The sequence below is a fragment of the Stegodyphus dumicola genome, chromosome X2 (genome assembly GCF_044657685.1).
Source record: "Stegodyphus dumicola isolate Sdum_Otavi_A_Nest chromosome X2, ASM4465768v1".
NCBI lineage: Eukaryota > Metazoa > Arthropoda > Arachnida > Araneae > Eresidae > Stegodyphus > Stegodyphus dumicola.
In genome coordinates, this window is record NC_140781.1 from 26,244,796 (window position 1) to 26,264,697 (window position 19,902).

Genomic DNA, 19,902 nt, shown 5'->3' on the forward strand with positions numbered 1-19,902 from the left:
CTGCAATGGAAGAAACTACAGTAAACCTCCTGAAAAAACGCAGTACTTCTGCAAAACTGCTGAACTTCTTGCTACTCTTAAAGAAACTGCCATGAAATTTTCACCAGAAAAAAAAAAAAAAAAAAAAGAACCAACCCGCTTGTAAGTTTATTGACTGATTTTTACTCACTCACTCAATACAAAATGAGTATGTATTAAAAAAATTTTTGCAATTACGGGTCCTTTTTCTTCCGCAAAATATTTGCAAGAGTCCAAAATATTGAGTCCTTTCTCTTCTGCAAAATTTACAAAGAATGTTAAGGTGGTTGGCAAATATGTAAGTACCAACATTTATTCACCTAGGAAACTAGAATAATTAGTGATAATTTTAGTTTGCATATATTACCACCATATTTCAATGTTACCTTATCCATCTTTCAACTTAATTGGTTACTATAAAAGACTACCATTTGCTTGTAGTAACTACTCTTCATATAAGAAGTCTGTGAATTTTTCTTACCTAAACATAATTTCCATCGGACTCATTTCAGAAAGGAGTTACAGCTTTCATAAGCAGTTCATCTACAGTATATGAAAAAAAAAATCTTTGTAATACATGTAATCTGAATGGCAAAAAACTTGCATGAAAAATTATTTACATTTAATTGAATGTTATTACTCATTAACACACATCAATGAACAATCTTCTATGTCTACAGGAGTAGTTTATGTTAAGATTAAAAAAAAAAAAAAAAAATGTGCCATTTTTTTCAATGAGCTTTTCTCCAGAGTACCAATGTATAATTTAAAGCTCCTTAAGTTAGATTATTAATTTATTTAAATTAGTATTGCTCATACACAACACAGCTGAGTAAATAATATCTTCTTTCAGAACACTGAAATATTTCATACATTTCCTTCATATAATATATTACAGATGTCAAAAATATTTAAAATGCATAACTTCTAAGAAGTAATCTTTATGCAAACAATAATCATTATAATCTGTGTACAGTACTTTAAACAAAAGGGAAGAGATTGGTGGATAGGACAAAAAACTATGCATTAAGAATACTTGTTTATATGCGAGATGACTAAATATACTTTAATTATTTCAAAGACCAAAATGTAATGCAAAATTACTAGGTTTCCCTAATTTTTCTTAATTTGCAAATTATCATACTATTCTATTTTAACTAATCATCTAGTATACAGTCAAAAGTCGTTAATCTGGACTCGTCGGGACTTCGGCGATTCCGGATTATCGATTTTTCTGGATTATAGATCATCAGTTTAAATCTGGTAAGATGGCATGCAGAAATTATAAAATTAAAAATATGAAACCATAATTTATGAAATAAAGAACAATTATGATCTAAAGGGTATCAAAATTTACAAAAAAAAGCTTAATATTTATTTGTTTACTTTACTAAACATTTCTTTCAATGTAAGTTGTTTAAGTTGCTTCGTTTTATGTGATAATACTTTCTCTTTACTTTATCGGAAGCAAATTATAATGACGAGGAATTTGATTTAAATCATATCAAAGACGGAGTACACCGAGATGAAAAACTACATTTAGTAAGGAATTATAAGCCAAATAAAATAAAAACATCTGCCCTGAAGATAAGGATAGTGCTGACAGATTACCTTTCAATTCATTGCGCCCCAAAGCGTTCCCCCCCCGGGCCGCAGAGCAGCGTGAAATTGATAAACAGATTTCGGAATGGTTTGAGAAACGAAGGATATGCCTTTATCCATTTTTTTGCAGCAATTCCACTTTTGTTTAATGGACTTCTAAACATAATTTCGCTTTGTAGATTCTTTACATATTCGGAAATTCTGTTTGACATAATCGAAAGTTCAAGCTTACTTTTATAAAATTGCTCTAACAGTCTGCAAAAAATAATAAGCAAGATCCAATTCGAAGATTAAGGAACAACGCAATCTGCAACATTAACTGAATTAGATAATTTTAGCTTAGCTTATACCGTCCGTTATACATTAAACGCGCAAGCGTAAACGTATTACGCGCATGCGAACACGCTTTTTCGCAGCCGTAAATCCTTACAATTTATTTCTGTTTACAATGACCTTCTATTTTTATTCTTTGCACAGTTTTATTAACTACCAACTGGCTCTGAATGAAATAAATTTATATTATAAGGTTGTTGAATAAATTCTTGCTGTTTTTCTGTGAAAATTAAGACTTTATTTTTAAAAAAAAAATCAGTACAAAGCATGTCACTGAAAGCATTGTCCATACCTAGCCACTACTATTTCCCATCTTTCTGGAAGCATTTGAATTCCATATGGGAAAAACAACATATGTTTTGAGGCTATTCAGAAGTCGATCCATTTTTTGGCATCTTCATAAGAATAGATGTGCTGCTCAACTAGAGCATGAGCCATCAACTGGAACAAGTGATAATTGGAAGGGTCAATATCTGGTGAATACAACAGGTAGGACAAGGCTTCTCATTTAAGCATTTCCCAGATATTTTTTTACTAAGTTTGCAACATGGCTGAGCATTCTCATGATGTAAAATCTGTTGGAAAATATAACTTATTGTAAACCTTTTACTGCATCATCTCTCCTCCTTGAAATGTTAATTTAGGTTTAGTTCTTATTTTAATGTAATATAGTAGTTACTTCTACTTCTACTTCTTCTTCTTACTGCCACTGTTTGCGTTTGAGAACGGACTGTTTCAACCTAAGTGAGATGCAAAAGCGAAAGTGATGTTACGTCATCTGGAAAGCCGATTCGTGCCGATAGCTGATTGGTTGCCGTGAGATGACGTCATGCCTACTTCTGCTATAAATATCTCGCGTCGCTCTGGCTCAACCCTTCTTCTAGTTCCTGCTTTCCTGGCACTTGAGTGTGCGGTTTCCAGCCCCTTCAGAAGGATGCATGCAGTCCGGTGAATAAAGTTCCTTGGTTCGTGTTCACAAGATGACTGTTCCTGAATAAAGTTCCTTGGTTCCTGTTCACAAGATGATTGTTCCGGAATGAGTTCCTTGGTTCATATCCACAAGATGATTGTTCCAGAATAAATTCCTTGGTTCCAGAGGCTACCATGTAAGCGACTGCCGTGGGCGGCATCTATGTTCTTCAATGAAGACGGCATTTAAAAATACGTGAGCGGCGATTTCTCATGTACAACTAATGCAAAAGGAGTTAGGCCAGTTTTGAGTGCTTTCAAGAACTTCATTTAAATTTTCAGGTGTTTTCTCAACCATTGATCATGGCCTTATCGAATGTGTAGCCAATTTCACGTGAGGCCGCATATTTACTGTTTAGGACATTTTGTTTGTATTGAATGCCAGTGTTTTTGAAGACCAGGTAAAAATATTATTTGATGAATGATGGTTATATTATAATTTTCCCAAGACTGATATTGTTTAAATTTATTTTCTCTGTTTTTATTCTTTATTATATTGTTAATAAATTGGTTAAATTTGAAACCTTTTTACTGTCTTCAATGTCTGCACAACATAGTATCTCAGGGAGCTTTTATTGCTACTACTGCTAAATGTTTAATTTTATAAACTTTAAACTTTGCTTTAGCATCAAAATCACTTTTCGCGACTCTGCTGGTATAGCGACTTTTTTTCCTTTTAATGCTTGGCTCAAATGCACCAATTATAGTCGATAGTGATCTTCAGCGCTGGTTTAAATAGGTTTGAGCAGCTCATAAACTACTCCCAGCTGATCCCACCAAATGCAGAGCAGAAGCTTACAGCCATGCATATTCCATTTTGCAGATGATGTTGATCCATATTCGAACTTACCCTACGATTTTCTATGCTTAAGGTTATTACAGTGTATCCATTTTTCATCACCAGTCATGATACAATGCTAAAACCTTTCCTTTTCTAATGGTGAAGCAGCTGTTCACACATGAAAAAGCACTGTTCAATGGCTCTTGGCTTGACCTGGCACAGCATCCAATGACATTGCCTCTGAACCATTCCTAATGCTTTCAAACGTTTTGAAACTGTTGTGTGATCAACTCTTAATGATTCTCCAACTTCAGCTAGCGTTTAACATAAATCTACATGAAGCAATGCCTCTAAATCTTCGTCTCCAAACTTTTCATGTGCGCCACAGCATTATCTAGCTTCAACATCAAAATCATTATCTCAGCACGCTGTTTTTGCCATAAGTCTCAACAAGAATTATGTGTTCTTCAGCAGCAGATTTTTTAAAATAAAGTAGCACAGTAAAATTCTCACAAATACTCATTTTTGGGGATAAAATTTGACATGTTTAACATAATGGGGGGGGAAGTTATTTACACTTGGGCAAAATGACATAAATTGAATTTCAAGCTTGCTTATGTTATTAGACAGACGCACCACCATCTATACGTGTATAGTTCTAATAAAGTCATCCGTCAGAAAACAGAGAGAACTTATTTAACCCTTATATTAAAAACTTGCTTTTTGTTCTTTAAAAAACAAACTTAAATCTATACATAAACATAGAAGGCAGAAAAAAAGAAATAATTATTTCTTGTGTTGAAAAATCGACTTGAACAAATATTGAAGAACTTGGTATTTGTGTTTTTCAACCAAAAAATAAATATAATGGCATATCTGAAAGAAGCCTGAATCATTCAGAAAATTTCTTCAATCTATTAAACCAATGCCACTACCCAAAATTCTAGAATCTTTATTTTGTTAAACAATACATTAATTCTGTTATTGCAATACATACATGATTTAAGGAGTAATCAATTTTACACTAATACTTAAGAAATACCTAAAAATTAGAAACAAATTTTTGATGAAAACCATACAGAAGACATCAATGTCAGCCGATTTTCTAATAAATACACTCTATGTTAATTATGATAACATTTGTAGTAAAATTAATGAGCAACTAAACAAATGTCCAGAAATAAAAAATATGTTAAGTATTTTCATAGAATTTGAAGATTTAAAGAATATTTTAGATTATATGAGCGACAAAGTCTACTTCAGTGATACCAGTATTCATAAACTAGGTAACAACTTACAAAATATACTTTAATGATGAAGAAATAGGATGCATTACTAATCGTAAAAAATAATATTATACCTTCTCTTTCTAGTACCAAAATACAATTAAGAATTTGCTTAATTATGCCTGTAAATAATACAACAGGAGACAAATAGTTTTCTACTTTAAAATTAATTTAGTATAACTTAAAAAATTCAGCAAAAGAAGACAGGTTAATGAAATTGAAAATTTAAAGAATATATCAAATTATACAAATGAAATAAAGGTTCACTTCACTGAAACTGAAGTTGAAAAACTTGAGAAATACTCAAGATACTGCATTAAAGGAATCTAAAAAAAGGCTGAAGTCTTTAACAATGCTTGTTGTAGAAAAAAATACACTTGAACAGCTAGATTACAAAGATGCGATTCATGAATTTTTTTAATGAAAATCTGAGATTGAAAATTTTTAATTTTTCACGCTAATTAGTGTGGGAAATAAATGGCAAATAGCCAGTGAGGTATGACGTCATCTGCCGCCAACACAGCACAGCTCAGCTCGCAGAGGTGGGGAGACGACTACACAACACAATAGGGAACAGACGCATTTCCTCAAGACTTTGGTTCCAGATCAAACCGGATGATGTTTGCTTATAGCTAGCTATGGACGAAGATAGATGAATCCTCTCGAGGCATGAGCTTATGTGCCTGTAGAACTGTGAGATACTAATGGTGTACAAGAACTATTCATTATTCCATGAACTGTTCAACTACAGAACCTAATTGTGGGGTTACAATTATTTATGTCAACTTCATCTATCACCTGTTATAATGTTCATTTCATTATTTTCATACTTTCATAACATCTTAGTAACTTCATAATAAAGTAGATTAGTACTTATCTCGTGCTCCATGTAATCTTCATGTATCGCATAACCCCACATAAGTATTTATGATGATATATATTTTTTCATTACATACTTAAAAACTCTTTCATTATACACTTATTATTGTATTAGTGCTTGTTTTTTGCATTATTAATCAAAAATACAACGATACTATTTAAGATTTTATTTTTAGCAGAGTATATAAATTAACTCCCAATTTATATTTTGTCTAGGGCCCATGAGACATTTAATTTGGCACAGCTACAAGTTATTCACTATTATTTGAAATTATAGAAATTGTAAGATTATACACAACGTGTCCAATCCAAATTTGATAATTTTAGATTTGAAATGAGTATTGAACACATTCGCTCCCCATTAAAATAAAATTTGAAACACAAATTATTTCAATGAACTGCATATCAAATACTATTCCGTTTTCTTGTCTAAAATATATAAACAACATTTAAAGAATTCTTCAGTACTTAAACTAACTGCAAATGAAAGAAATTGAGGGGGAAAAATAAATAAGAAAAATTAACATTAATTTTAACTTTTACATTTACACATTTAGAGCAACTTAACAAAGTTTATAAGCATACATAAATGAATTTTAACTGATATTAAACATATTTTTCAATTCACTTAAAAAATTTAAGAAATGAAATGAAAAAACTTTTTTTTTAAAAAAAAATGAGCATCTTTAGAAAAACATATGAAATACACAGGAAAATATATTGTGCCAAAACCCATACCTGACACACATGATGAGTTTAAACTCAAACAGAACTGAAAAATAAACAAACTGTTATAGCATCACTGTCAGCAACATCATATGAATTCCAGCTTTATAAGCAATACAACCTAAAAAATGAAATAGATGTATCAAAAATTGTATGCTCTTTTATAATAATTTAAAATCTTAAAACAAATAAAAAAAATAGAGAGAGAAAGCAATCAGCACCTTCTATAACAAAAATCCGTCTACCAGTGGCTATGAAATGATCAGACATTACAAAGTTTTGGTTGTATGAATCAGGGTCTGTAGGACTAAGGGGACAGTTGGTGCGCGTTATCATTGCTTGTATACTTCCTGTTGCGCTCTTCAAGGGTTCGAAGATTTGGAGTTATTGAAGACAACATTTGATGAAGAATTAAAACACAATTTATTAGCCAGTATTACTCAGGACAGCTCCAAAACCACGTTTACAGTCATCGAAAAATTACGACAAACACGCTGAAACAATCAGTAACAGTCTTCAGAATATAGCGGTGAAGATTTACGCAGGAGTCTCTCCAGGGCCGGGGGTTTTTTGCTACTAAGCCTAAATCCATGAAATTTCCAAAGTATCAACACATTGTTTAATAATGCTCTATAGAGTATTTAAATGGCTTATGGGTTGACCTTTACAATATGGTAACTGGTAGTTTGGCGACATTTTGGAGGCGATAAAGGTTACTACCTGGGACTTTGGTAATAATGTGAGCAGTACTCAGTTCCGATTACGCATTATTTTGCGTGAGGGAAATGAGAGATCATGGGATATGTCATGTGATATTAATGGACGAATTACGGTTCTTTAATCGGAAAAGGGGGGAAATCGGGAAAAAATGTGGATATTTTGTATTTAGCTTTATTCTGTGTTGTGTGAAACAGTGTTGTTTAATTTTTGGATCCCATGGCCCTAAATAAAGTGAATTCGAAATGGGTATTTAGGCATTGTGATAGAGAGAAGTTTGCTTTTTATTTAGCGGAGGAAGTATGGAGGAAAAATTCGCACAAAAAATCTTTCAATAATTTTATTGAATGAATTAGAAAAGTGTATCCGCCACATAATCAAGATTCTGAAGAAGATTAGGTAAGTTAGTATTTTTAATTATTTGAGGATATTATTTTTATGCATTGTTCAAAATGTCAGGTGGAAAAGAATTTGGTATTATTGGGAAAATTGTTATTAGCAATGATTTAGTTTAAAGTAATTAGGATTGTAAGCTAATTTTTATTAATTTAATGTATGTGCTTATTTATATTTTAAGTAGTGTTTTTGAATTTAATTATATTTTAATTAAATGATAGTTTTTTTGTGAATTTTATGTTTGTAGGAATTTGGTATACGTTTTAGTTGAAGTAAACGTGCATGGAAATAATTTAAATATTTGACACTAAGTATTCGTAATGCTTGCGGTATGAATTCGTTGGTGGCGTTTATAATATAATAGATGATTTAGAGGTAAAAGTTTTTGGATATTTTATTTATTTTATATGTGGAAATGTTCATATTTGTAAAGGGTAAATACTTTTTCGCGATCAGGTAATTTTATATATGTTCTTTTTACCGGGTTTAAAGATTGAGAAAATTGTCATGTATTTTCATGAAATTTTTCTAATTTATGAGAAAAAAGCAGTGTACATGGATATAGTGAAGAGTGTGCGCAATGCCATTTTTGTGCAATTCTGGGATTTTTTTTAAGTAAAAATAAGTCGACGTGTACATGGTTTAGTGATATTTTAATTAAATGATAGTTATTTTGTGAATTTTATGTTTGTAGGAATTTGGTACACGTTTAAGTTGAAATAAACGTGCATGGAAATAATTTAAATATTTGATACTAAGTATTCGTAATGTTTGCAGTATGAATTCGTTGGTGACGTGTATAATGTAATAGATGATTTAGAGGTAAAAGTTTTTGGATATTTTATTTATTTTATATGTGGAAATGTTCATATTTGTAAAGGGTAAATACTTTTTCGCGATCAGGTAATTTCATATATGTTCTTTTCACCGGGTTTAAAGATTGAGAAAATTGTCATGTATTTTCATGAAATTTTTCTAATTTATGAGAAAAAAGCAGTGTACATGGATATAGTGAAGAGTGTGCGCAATGCCATTTTTGTGCAATTCTGGGATTTTTTTTAAGTAAAAATAAGTCGACGTGTACATGGTTTAGTGATATTTTAATTAAATGATAGTTATTTTGTGAATTTTATGTTTGTAGGAATTTGGTACACGTTTAAGTTGAAATAAACGTGCATGGAAATAATTTAAATATTTGATACTAAGTATTCGTAATGCTTGCGGTATGAATTCGTTGGTGACGTGTATAATGTAATAGATGATTTAGAGGTAAAAGTTTTTGGATATTTTATTTATTTTATATGTGGAAATGTTCATATTTGTAAAGGGTAAATACTTTTTCGCGATCAGGTAATTTCATATATGTTCTTTTTACCGGGTTTAAAGATTGAGAAAATTGTCATGTATTTTCGTGAAATTTTTCTAATTTATGAGAAAAAAGCAGTGTACATGGATATAGTGAAGAGTGTGCGCAATGCCATTTTTGTGCAATTCTGGGATGTTTTTTTAAGTAAAAATAAGTCGGCGTGTACATGGTTTATGTGTATGTGTTATTTTGAAAAACGCGTAAGGAGTATGGTATTGTGCACTTTTTCCCAATTTTGCAGTGAATATTTGTCATGATTAAGCAGTTTTGTTTGATAAAATTTCTAGCATAAGTGTAATTCGGCTAGTAGATTGTTGGAAGAAGTGTTCAGTAGATAAAAAGAAAAGAAACATGTCTTTACTTCGTGAAGACAAAATGGCGGCGGGGGAAAAAAATAGAGGGTTGCTGTAGGAGAGTTGGTTGCCAAATTTTCGCCAAAAAATCGCCAAGTTACCATAATGTAAAGATCAACCGGCTTATGCTTTATAAATATTTTTATATATATACTTTAATTACCTTATTTCTTGTTTAAATGCATATTCTACACATTTTATTTTAATTACTCACCATTTTATGACTTTTAACATTACACATCTGAAAACTAAATATATTACTTAAAATTCTCTTTTCGTATGAAAAATTTGAAAACAGGGATCTACACACAGTCCTACATTACATTCCTTGCACTCGTAATAACTCATTTGCCGTTTTGGAGGATTTTTCCAGGAATGTGAACAAACGAAGCATCGTCGTCTCATTTTCTTATCAGTCTCTTCTGAACAAAGTTTTGGAAAATGTCTTTCAGTTAATCTTTCAGAATCAATATCTGAAATATTTTGCATCATTTCTGCTATTTCATGCTCTGTTAAACATTTTCGATGCTTCGACATTGCAACGGTAAAAACAGAAAGAATTCACGTCTAACAAGATCTAATTAATTTCTAAAAACTGAACTGTAAACCGAAATACTCAGCACTTTAGCGCATATAAAACTTCTACTTACAATAAACAACTACCACGTGCGAATAAAATGCGATTTAAAGAGACATCATAAATCACGCCATTCGGAAATATTTAGTTCCCCGTTTGTTTATATAATCAAAAACACGTGTATGTGAGTCATGCTTCTCTCATTTCGAGTAGAAGGTCTAATGTACATGTATCTGAAACCATATGGACATACAGTGCCATCTTGTGGCAGAAATTATAGTTTCTAAAACGTTCTAGGACACTGGCACAAATACGTGACAGTCGGTAGTAAACGGGAAAATGCTCTGGCACGCCTGGCGTGTCGGCCGGGAGGTGAGTGTGTTCGTTGCTGGCACGTAGACGTGACAGTCGGCGCGAAGGGGTTAAGGTTCACCTTGTATTATGGCGAAGTTGTTTGATTTATCGCCAAGTTGTTGTTTCATTTATGGTAGCCTGAGTAGTTGAATGTTATGGAAACCCTATTGTGATGTAATCGGGTGCATGATTCCTGAAATTTTTTAATCATGGGATGCTTTGTAAGCGTTTTTGTGGTGTGTGCTGGTTTGATTCTTTAGACGGTAGAATGGTCGAATGTAGGAAGATTAATTTGAAGTTTCTGTGCGATTTGGAGCGAAAGGGGAAAAGAGCTTTAATTCACTGGTGTGTAAATGAAGGTTTACTTAGTAGCCATTATAAGTGTCCTGTATGTAGGAAGAATATGCGTTTAGTCGAACGTAAAAACCGTTTAGATTTAGTTTAAACCTTATCATTTTGGTAAGGCGATAAAGGTTACTAGCTAGGACTTTAGCAGTGTACATGGATAAAGTCGAGAGTGCGAAATGCCATTTTTGTGCAATTCTGGGATGTTTTTGTAAGTGAAAATAGGTCGACATGTACATGGATACCGTGTATGTGCAATTCTTAAAAACGCGGCAAGCAGTTTGCGATTCTGCACTTTCTCCCAATTTTGCACGTAATCTTCATCACGATTAAGCACTTTTGTTCCATAAAAGTTCTAGCATAAGCGTATTCGGCTAGCAGCTTATTGTAAAAAAATGTTGAGTAAAAAAAACATGCCTTTACTTCGTGAAAACAAAATGACGTCCAAAAAAAACTAGCAGGTTGCTGTAGCAGGGTTGGTCGCCAAACTTTCGCCAAAAAATCGCCAAGTTACCATAATCAAAAGATTAACCAAAAATTCTTTTTTCCTTTCGAAATTTAATTCATATTCCCTGACGAGAAATTTCAGCGCTCTTTCAATTTGGCCTATATACACCAAACAGCACGATACATATCAAACAATGCTAAATTACACAAGAATTAAAAGCACGTATGAGACCTTTAAGAATCGAAAAATTAATTTTACTGATAGGTGGAAAAAATAACTTAAATATTAAACTTATGGATAAGTAGAAAAATTTTGTAATTGATAGTAAATTTAAATAACTATTGGGTACGTGTCAGCTAAACGTCACTGTCGGCTTAGCGTCCTCTTGACTAAATGTCTTGACAGTTAAGGGTGCCGTAGCTAAATGTCCTGATGCTAAGTCTGTGTGTCTGCTAAATGTCCTGTTGGCTAAGTGTCCTTGTAGGCTAACTGTCCATGTCGGCTAAATGTCCTGTCAGCTAACTGTCCGTGTCAGTTAAATGGCCCATCAGTTTTTGACTTCTTACTTTGGTTTTGGGCAGCGGCTAAATTACCATCGATCCTGGTATCAAAAAAGAAATGATTTGCCAAGGGGTACTGTACAGTAAATTTTGACCTCTAGAATTACTGGTATTAGATAAGATTAGACTATTAATTAAAGCGGGACAAGCACAAGCTATTTCACTGACCTGTTCCAACTTTGAGCATTCTGTGAATTATTCGCTGCATAACAAACCCAGAAGGAATGACTCAAGATTTGATCATTAAAACATTCACGGGCTACTTACCTCAAGTCTTCATATAGGACTTTATACAGTCAAAAGTCGTTAATTCGGACACCCATAATCCAGAATAAACTATAATCCGGACCTCAAGGCTACAAATTTTCTGTGCATCGCGTAAGACCTTTACTGCTGCGAATATGTGTGTGCGCATGCGCATAATACATTTACACATGTGCGTTTAATGTATGACGGACGGTATAAGATAAGCTAAAATTATGTAATTCAGATAATGTTGCAGCTTGCGTTCTTCCTTAATCTTCGAATTGGATCCGGCTTATTATTTTTTGAAGACTGCTAGAGCAATTTTATAAAAGTAAGCTTGAACTTTTGATTATGTCAAATAGAATTTCCGATATATATTTACTAATATATATATTTACTAATAATATGTAAAGGATCTACAAAGCGAAAGTATGTTTCAAAGTCCATTAAACAAAAAGTGGAATTGCCGCAAAAAATGGATAAAGGCATATCCTTCGTTTCCCTAACCATTCCGAAATCTGTTTATCAATTTCACGCTGCTCTGCGGTGGGGGAGAGGGGGGAACGCCGCAGCGCGCAATGAATTGGAAGTTTATCTGTCAGCACTATCCTTATCTTCAGGGCAGATGTTTTTATTTTATTTGGCTTATAATTCCTTACTAAATGTAGTATTTCATCTCGATGTACTCCGTCTTTGATATGATTTAAATCAAATTCCTCGTCATTATAATTCGCTTCCGATAGCGAAGTGACACAGACACAGAGGTTATTGAAAACGAAAAAATTTCAATTGACAAATTAGACGGTATTCTCGACACAGCGATTATAGGACTTGAACAGCGGAACTTTGTAACTGAACAAGAAATTATGCCTGTTTATAGAATTAAAGAGTTTGTAGAATTAAAGAATTAAATTATTATCACATAAAATGAAGCAACTTAAACAATTTACATTGAAAGAAATGTTTAATAAAGTAAACAAATAAATATTAAGCTTTTTTTTTTTTGTAAATTTTGATACCCTTTAGATCATAATTGTTCTTTATTTCATAAATTACGGTTTTATATTTTTAATTTTATAATTTCTGCATGCCATCTTACCAGATTTAAACTGATGATCTATAATCCGGAAAAATCGATAATCCGGAATCGCCAAAGTCCCGACGAGTCTGGATTAACGACTTTTGACTGTATTGACATTTCATGTCGGAAGTGTGGAAGGATCCTAAAACACCATCCCAATCAATCTCATCTTAAAATATGAACACTATGGGTATTGCACTGGAGTCTTTCCAGCATAGGTGGCAAAATTTTCACAAATTTATCATTTTTGACAAAACTAGTATACGTACAGGCCTTAGATATTGCAAAGGTCAACACCTAGGGTTCTTTTTAGATGGCCCTGATTCCGATGTACCACTGCCAATAAGCATTAATTAAAAGCGTATAGACTATTTTAATCAGAGAGCAAGAAATATTTTTCAGTTTGATGAAATTACAATGGCAGAATGATTTATAAATAACCTACATTCGGAAAATTAACTTATAAGAATTATTTAAAGCCAATTATAGAGTTGTGAAAAGGAAACCATTTCATCATGAGGCACGTGCAGAAATACAATACAAAGTCCGAAATCCAGACGTTGATTATCCAGAATAATCTAAAATCCGGACCTCAAAGCCACAAACTTTTTTTTTTTTTTTTTTTTTGTATGCTTTACGCATGCATATTTGATTTTTCCTTCCATAATAAAACGTATGGAGATTTTCACTTAAAAATTCAGATTCTTAATTTCACTTAGGCACTAAATTAAATACATTGTTATGAAAAAACAATCATGTAAGCATACATTTGCGAGATTAATAATCTGGCTCCGCAGCTGACTGTCTACTTGGCATTACATCTCAAACCGAAATATTCATCTATTTTATATCCCCGACCTGGCGAGTCATTATTTATTATATTTTGCTTTCAACACCGTATGTTTATCAATACATGACAGCTTCAGTAAAAACTAATGCAGTGATGTCTAAACTTTTTTTTATATTAGTAACTAAATAACAAGAGTAACGAAAACTTTTCTGCTAACATTACTCTTGGCGATGATTATAGATTTTTTAAATGCTCTAAAAAATGTTGACAAGAAAAAATGGTTAATATTTAGATTATGGTAACTTGGCGATTTTTTGGTGACCAACCCTGCTACAGCAACCTGCTAATTTTTGTTTTTACGCCATTTTGTTTTCACGAAGTAAAGGCCTTTTTTTATAACTCAACATTTTTTTCCAACAACCTGCTAGCCGAATTATGCTTATGCTAGAACTTTTATGGAACAAAAGTACTTAATCATGACAAAGATTAGGTGCGAAATTGGGAGAAAGTGCAGAATCGCAAACTGCTTGCCGCGTTTTTAAGAATTGCACATACACGGTATCCATGTACATGTCGACCTATTTTCACTTAAAAAAACATCCCAGAATTGCACAAAAATGGCATTGCGCACACTCTTGACTTTATCCATGTACATTGCTGAAGTCCTAGCTAGTAACCTTTATCTCCTTACCAAAATGTCGCCAAACTACCTGTTACCATATTTCAAAGATTAGCCGAAGAAATTCAATAAAAATTTCTTTTCATATGTTAAAAATAGATCTTGTTAATGAAACTCACAGGCCAAAAGATTACATTTAGTGCTATTTTAATTAAGAATAACTGATATGTTTGACCATAAACCCAGAAGCGGCGGCATAATTTAGGGAAGACACAATTTTTGGAATTTGGAGAAGCACCGAGCAGCAAAATCAAGGCATGAGAAGTTTTTTTATAATTTAGGGGGGAAAGTACTGGGATCCAAAGTTTAGGTGTGGCAAAAATTTAGAACTTAGGAAGGTGCTTTGTAGCAGAATTTAAAGACTGCACCAGGCAGTATCTAGCGCCGGCCCTAGATAGAGCCTTAAGTATATGTGGGAGTTTATTTATTTAGGACTCAGATTAGTTTTAAGCTTGCGCAAGAAATAATCATAGATATAGTAAATAACTAATACAATTCAGGTTTAATTCAGTACGCAACAGGAGCATGAGAAAATTTAGCGGAACAACTTGGCTTTCGTCGCCAATCTTTAGATACACAGCCAATAATGTATAACGGATGCTATTAAGCTAGGCTAAAATTATTGTAACTGATTCTAAGTTTTTTGCAGACCATTATTATTATAGCAATTTTATAAAAATTAAGCTTGAACTTTCGATTATAACAAAAAGAGTTTCCAGTTCTGGAGCTGCCAAAGGATCTGCAAAGCAAAACCATGTTTCGATGTTCATTAACCAAAAAGTGGAATTGCTGCAAAAAATGGATACAGGCATATCCGTCTCAAAATTATATGAGGAGTATGGCTTGGGAAAGTCAACTGTATGTGACATAAAAAAGGGGAACTTATGGAAGCAACTTAAAAAATTTACATTAAAAGAAATGTTTAATAAAGCAAACAAATAAATATTCAGTTTTTTTTTTTTTTTTTTGTTAATTTTGGCATCCTTTAGATCATAATTGTTAAATTACGATTTGATATTTTTAATTGTATAATTTCTGCATGCCATCTTACTAGATTTAAATTGATGAAAAAAAATCCCAAATCACCGAAGTCCCGACAAGTACGGATTTCGGACTTTGTACTGTACTTAGCTTAGACAAAGTGCTTAGTTTTGGATCACTGTTAAAACAGATCAGAAAGTTTTCTAGAAAGGAAACTATAAATAAGAAAGCACACAAAGGGAAAACGACAGCAATTTAAGACAAATATGATTCTGAAAATACTTGTTTATAAATGAAACAATACGAAATGAGAGATGTATATGTTTTGGAATATTATTAAATACGCAAAATTGTCCGATACCTCCACTCGTAGTTTCAGATAAATGGGAAATGGTTTGAGTTACATTCCACAACTGATCAAGCATACTCAGCACACATTAAGTATGACAAATGACCATGTATGACAGACAACGAAAAACATTAGGGAATGAATTACAGTATTTTTTTAGCTAGCACCAAATGCAAACCATCGCCTAGAATTTTACTAAAGACAGTACGTAATAATAAAAATACCACAAATTCTAGACGACAGCAATTTTTTTAATACCAGAAATCTCTTCAAGCACTTGCAGCTTACTGTCATCTTCAAAGATACGATGAAAAATTTTAAACAGTTAATAAGCCTTCTCCTTAAAAAAAAAAAAAAAAAAATCACTATACATTTCACATATATGAATCATCAAAAATATTCTGAAACCAGATACTTTTCTTATATATCACTCAGACTAACAATTAAGCTTAAAACACTGAAATATATATGTATTTACAAATGTTTCGCTTTGACTTTCATCCCTTACAGACATACATAGTAGGCATTTTTTTTTTTTTAATCCAATGTTTACAATTGTTACCACCATAAATAATGCATGATCAATTACAGTTAGACAAACAACTGCATATACAGAAAAAAAAATCCACGAAATAATGAGGAATTTAAAGACAGAAATTCGCTTCTATAGCTCTGAAAATTGTTTAAAATACACTAACTTTAAAAGTATACAGGGATTACACAAAAATTACATTGACGAATTATAGGAAGAAGTTTCAACAATTCCTTTTAAACCTATGTTAAATCTTTTTGACTTTTATACCTACACATTAACTGTTTTCATACTTCCTCCAGGAAGAAACTAAAACGGAAAATAAAATTTTGCCAAAACGGAAGGCGTTAACAATAAACATAGATGGCTTATTTACTGTTATATTACATATATTTAAATAAGGAATTCAACTGGTATATGGAATCGCGATGGAATTTCACATGCAGAGGTACTCAAAGATCTTACATATAAGAAATCATACATATTCAAGCATTAACTGTGATTCAGAAGAGATACGACTTACTATTTGTCGAACGCGCGTATACTTAAGCTGGCGGGAAGTCAACGGTAAGATGGCGTAAGTTCGGACGTTTTAGTGGGGGGGGGGGGAAGCGGGCACAAGTGATTCAATATTGATTTCTTCTTACTTTCTTATCGCACATGAAATGTCTAAAGACCGATGTTGAACATCGCGCAAATCCCATGAATATGTAGATATCTGCGCATATCCTGCTAATCTTCTGCGCAGCCGCCATACAATTTTATATGCATAGGAGGCTGCCCTGCGATTACTTGCATCAGTTTCCTAAAGTATCACATTTATTCGTGTGATTGTCTTGCCTACAAAAACAGAATGATAAATTTCCATTCACCCCCAATAGCTTGAAATTATATTTCTCATTTACAAACACTCCAAAGATATCAGTTACTCAATGACAAAGTGGCCGAACGATAAAGCAGCTAAACATTTTGGTTTCAGGAATAAACAGTTCAGATCGGATCGACTTGATATGTAGCCAAATATAGCAACCTACCCCGAATTGGTGAGTTATAGGTCACGAGACCATACATGTTTCGGTACACATTCCGCATTCCTTACCTGGACGCTTATTCTATGATCACTGGATCTGTCTACAACTTGAGGGAACAATATTGACTCAAAAAAACCGGTATAGACAGCCATCACAACTTAACGGAGAAAGCCATTCTGTGGTCCTCAGTTGGTGGGCAGGTGGGTTCATTTAACTTTACTGAAAGGAGCTTCAAAGAGCTTTAGACCAATCTATTAAAACGTCCTCATTCGTCCTAATAAGCTTATTGATTTAATCATGCTGAATGTTTCCTATCATAATGGTTGAATGGTGAAAACACTAGACTATTCGAGCGCGGCCCAAGGACCAAGGCGCTCTTGTTACGGAGCACCTTTTCAATTAAATGCAATTACCTCCCTGGTAATTGCTAAGAAATTTCTCTCTGGTCCTTTGGCTAAGAAAAAGCATATGCTAAAGAAAGTGAAAAGAAAAGCCAATGGGCTAAGTAAAGGAGATCGAAAAGAAGTTCACTGAGGCCAGCTCTCCTGTATGCAGCACCGATCTGGGGACATGCAGCTAAAACCAATATTAAATAATTACAAATTCTACATAATAAAATTCTACGAGAAATTATCAATGCTTATCAATATTCCCAACATCTATATTCACAGAGACCTTCGAATCGAACTTATTCAAGAGTATATTAAACGATTAGCGGTCAACTTCTTTTATTCAGTACAAACTGACAGTAATAGCCTTATTAGCACTCTCAGACACTCCCCGCGTCCCAGAGAAAAACATCGCTACCCTTGTGACATCCTTCCCACATAAGAATCACAACCTTAATTGACTCATTCACGCTAAACTGACTGTGCGGTTTTACCACCCGCGGCTACATCTTATAACGACACTGAACTTGACATCCCCCCTTTTTTCGCCGCCGCTAGTGCGGACCTCTCTCTCTTTCATCCGCCTCCCCCACTCCTTTCACCTTTCTCTTTCTCCCCCCCACCCGATCTTTATCAGAAGCCGAGTAAAAAGATGTTTCTACATCTTGACACCCGAGAATAAAATACGATCTGTGTGTGTGTGAAAAGAAGTCCCTTTCATGGACAAACCTGTGGTTAGCCACAATGAGTGGAAACTCTGTCGAAAAGGATTGTAAAATTTATAATTATTCACAGATCCGAGCGATTTAGATATAAAACACTTAATTTCAAAATTAGTTAACTAGCATGCTAAGACTTTAACGGTTCGAAGCATTTTCTTTTTAAAGATAACAGAATCAACCACGGAGATGAAAGTATTTAGAGAGAGTTAAAGAAAGTACACATCCTGTGAATAGTGCGAAACTGAAATTGGCAACGAATTGTTTCGTGAGTTTCTGTCAATTTAAAAAAAAAAAGAGCTAGAACTTTTTGTAGTTCTAATTAAAGTACGTAATATGATTGCATTTGGCGTTTGAAATGGAGAATATAGTGATGCGGAGATGTATAAAGATTATATTTTTAATGTTTTTAAGTTTTATTTCAATGTTATGTTCTGTACGCAAAGAACATATTAATTGCACAGCCAAAGAGCTCAGAAATGATACCTTGTTACCCACCGTACTCATTGCAATTTTAGCTAGAAACAAAGCACATACATTGCCTTATTTCTTTGGTTATATTGAGGAGATCGATTATCCTCGTGATCGTATATCATTATGGTGAGTTAAAATACTTACTTAAGCACAACAAACATTTTTTTTTTTTTTCAATTGCTACCCTACATTGTATGAAATAATTAAAAATTTCATTTCTTCTTGAAATTGACGCTTTACTGAATCTAACATCAAATCTTGCGTAAATCTGAGTATTTTAAAATAAATTTTCTGTGTAGTTTTGTTATTAGCACTAGACAAAATCATTTTTATTGAGTTTACATAATTAATAATCCAAGAATGAAGAACCAGAATTTTAGTTTAAAGTGAATGCTGTCTAGTTAAACAAGATAGCTGTCGTTTTTAGTCATTTTAATAAAGGATAGAGAAACTTACAAATGTTTATGGTATTTTCAACTGCACATATAAGGATCTTTTTATTGAATATTTATGATGTTACACATGGCAAAACACTCAGTTTGTGCAGATACAAGGAAATTTAACAAAGCTATTATACATAACTAAAGAATGAATAAAAAATTGTTAAGATTGTGAGCAAAATAATACATTTACAGTACTGTTTGTTGTCCAGCATCAAATACCTGAACATTGGGATTGAAAAGTTATTGCATGAGAATTCAAAAGCAAAAATGTTCAGTTAGAACTCTTGTGAAAGGTCAGTTATAAAAAATGATAAACAACAAGAGTACAAAAATCGAAGCTCGTCAAAATTGTGATTTAAGGTTTCTTAAATTATTTTACTGTTCAGTGATATGTATGTCGTGTTCTGTTTTGTTTATTAATGGTAAATGAAGTTTAATATTAAATGAAACTGCTAATGACCAAACAGAAAAAAATTTC

The 19,902-nt window shown here is 32.8% G+C and overlaps 2 protein-coding genes across 11 annotated transcripts in view; one reads left to right on the forward strand and one right to left on the reverse strand.

The window, feature by feature from the left end:
- The window catches only part of LOC118188896 (serine/threonine-protein phosphatase 6 regulatory subunit 3-like), a 172,014-nt gene extending 155,004 nt beyond the window's left edge, over positions 1 to 17,010 (reverse strand). For 6 of the 9 annotated variants that reach the window (XM_085810027.1, XM_085810029.1, XM_085810028.1 and 3 more), the window contains exons 1-3: positions 16,892 to 17,010; positions 6,607 to 6,715; positions 500 to 561 (exon numbers count right to left, since the gene is read on the reverse strand). The gene's annotated coding sequence lies outside the window, so the exon portion shown is untranslated. Of the gene's footprint in view, positions 1 to 499; positions 562 to 6,606; positions 6,716 to 6,815; positions 7,177 to 16,642; positions 16,791 to 16,891 lie in introns of those variants that run through there. The other 3 variants (XM_085810023.1, XM_085810024.1, XM_085810025.1) reach the window with 3 other exon arrangements.
- A 1,760-nt stretch (positions 17,011 to 18,770) lies between these two features.
- Positions 18,771 to 19,902, forward strand: part of LOC118199875 (glycosyltransferase 25 family member-like) — a 92,403-nt gene continuing 91,271 nt past the window's right edge. The window contains exon 1 of one of the 2 annotated variants that reach the window (XM_085809419.1): positions 18,771 to 19,107. In XM_085809419.1, coding sequence (XP_085665545.1) covers positions 18,866 to 19,107 — 242 coding nt within the window. In that variant the 5' untranslated portion in view covers positions 18,771 to 18,865. The remainder of the gene's footprint in view (positions 19,108 to 19,902) is intronic. The other variant, XM_085809420.1, reaches the window with a different exon arrangement.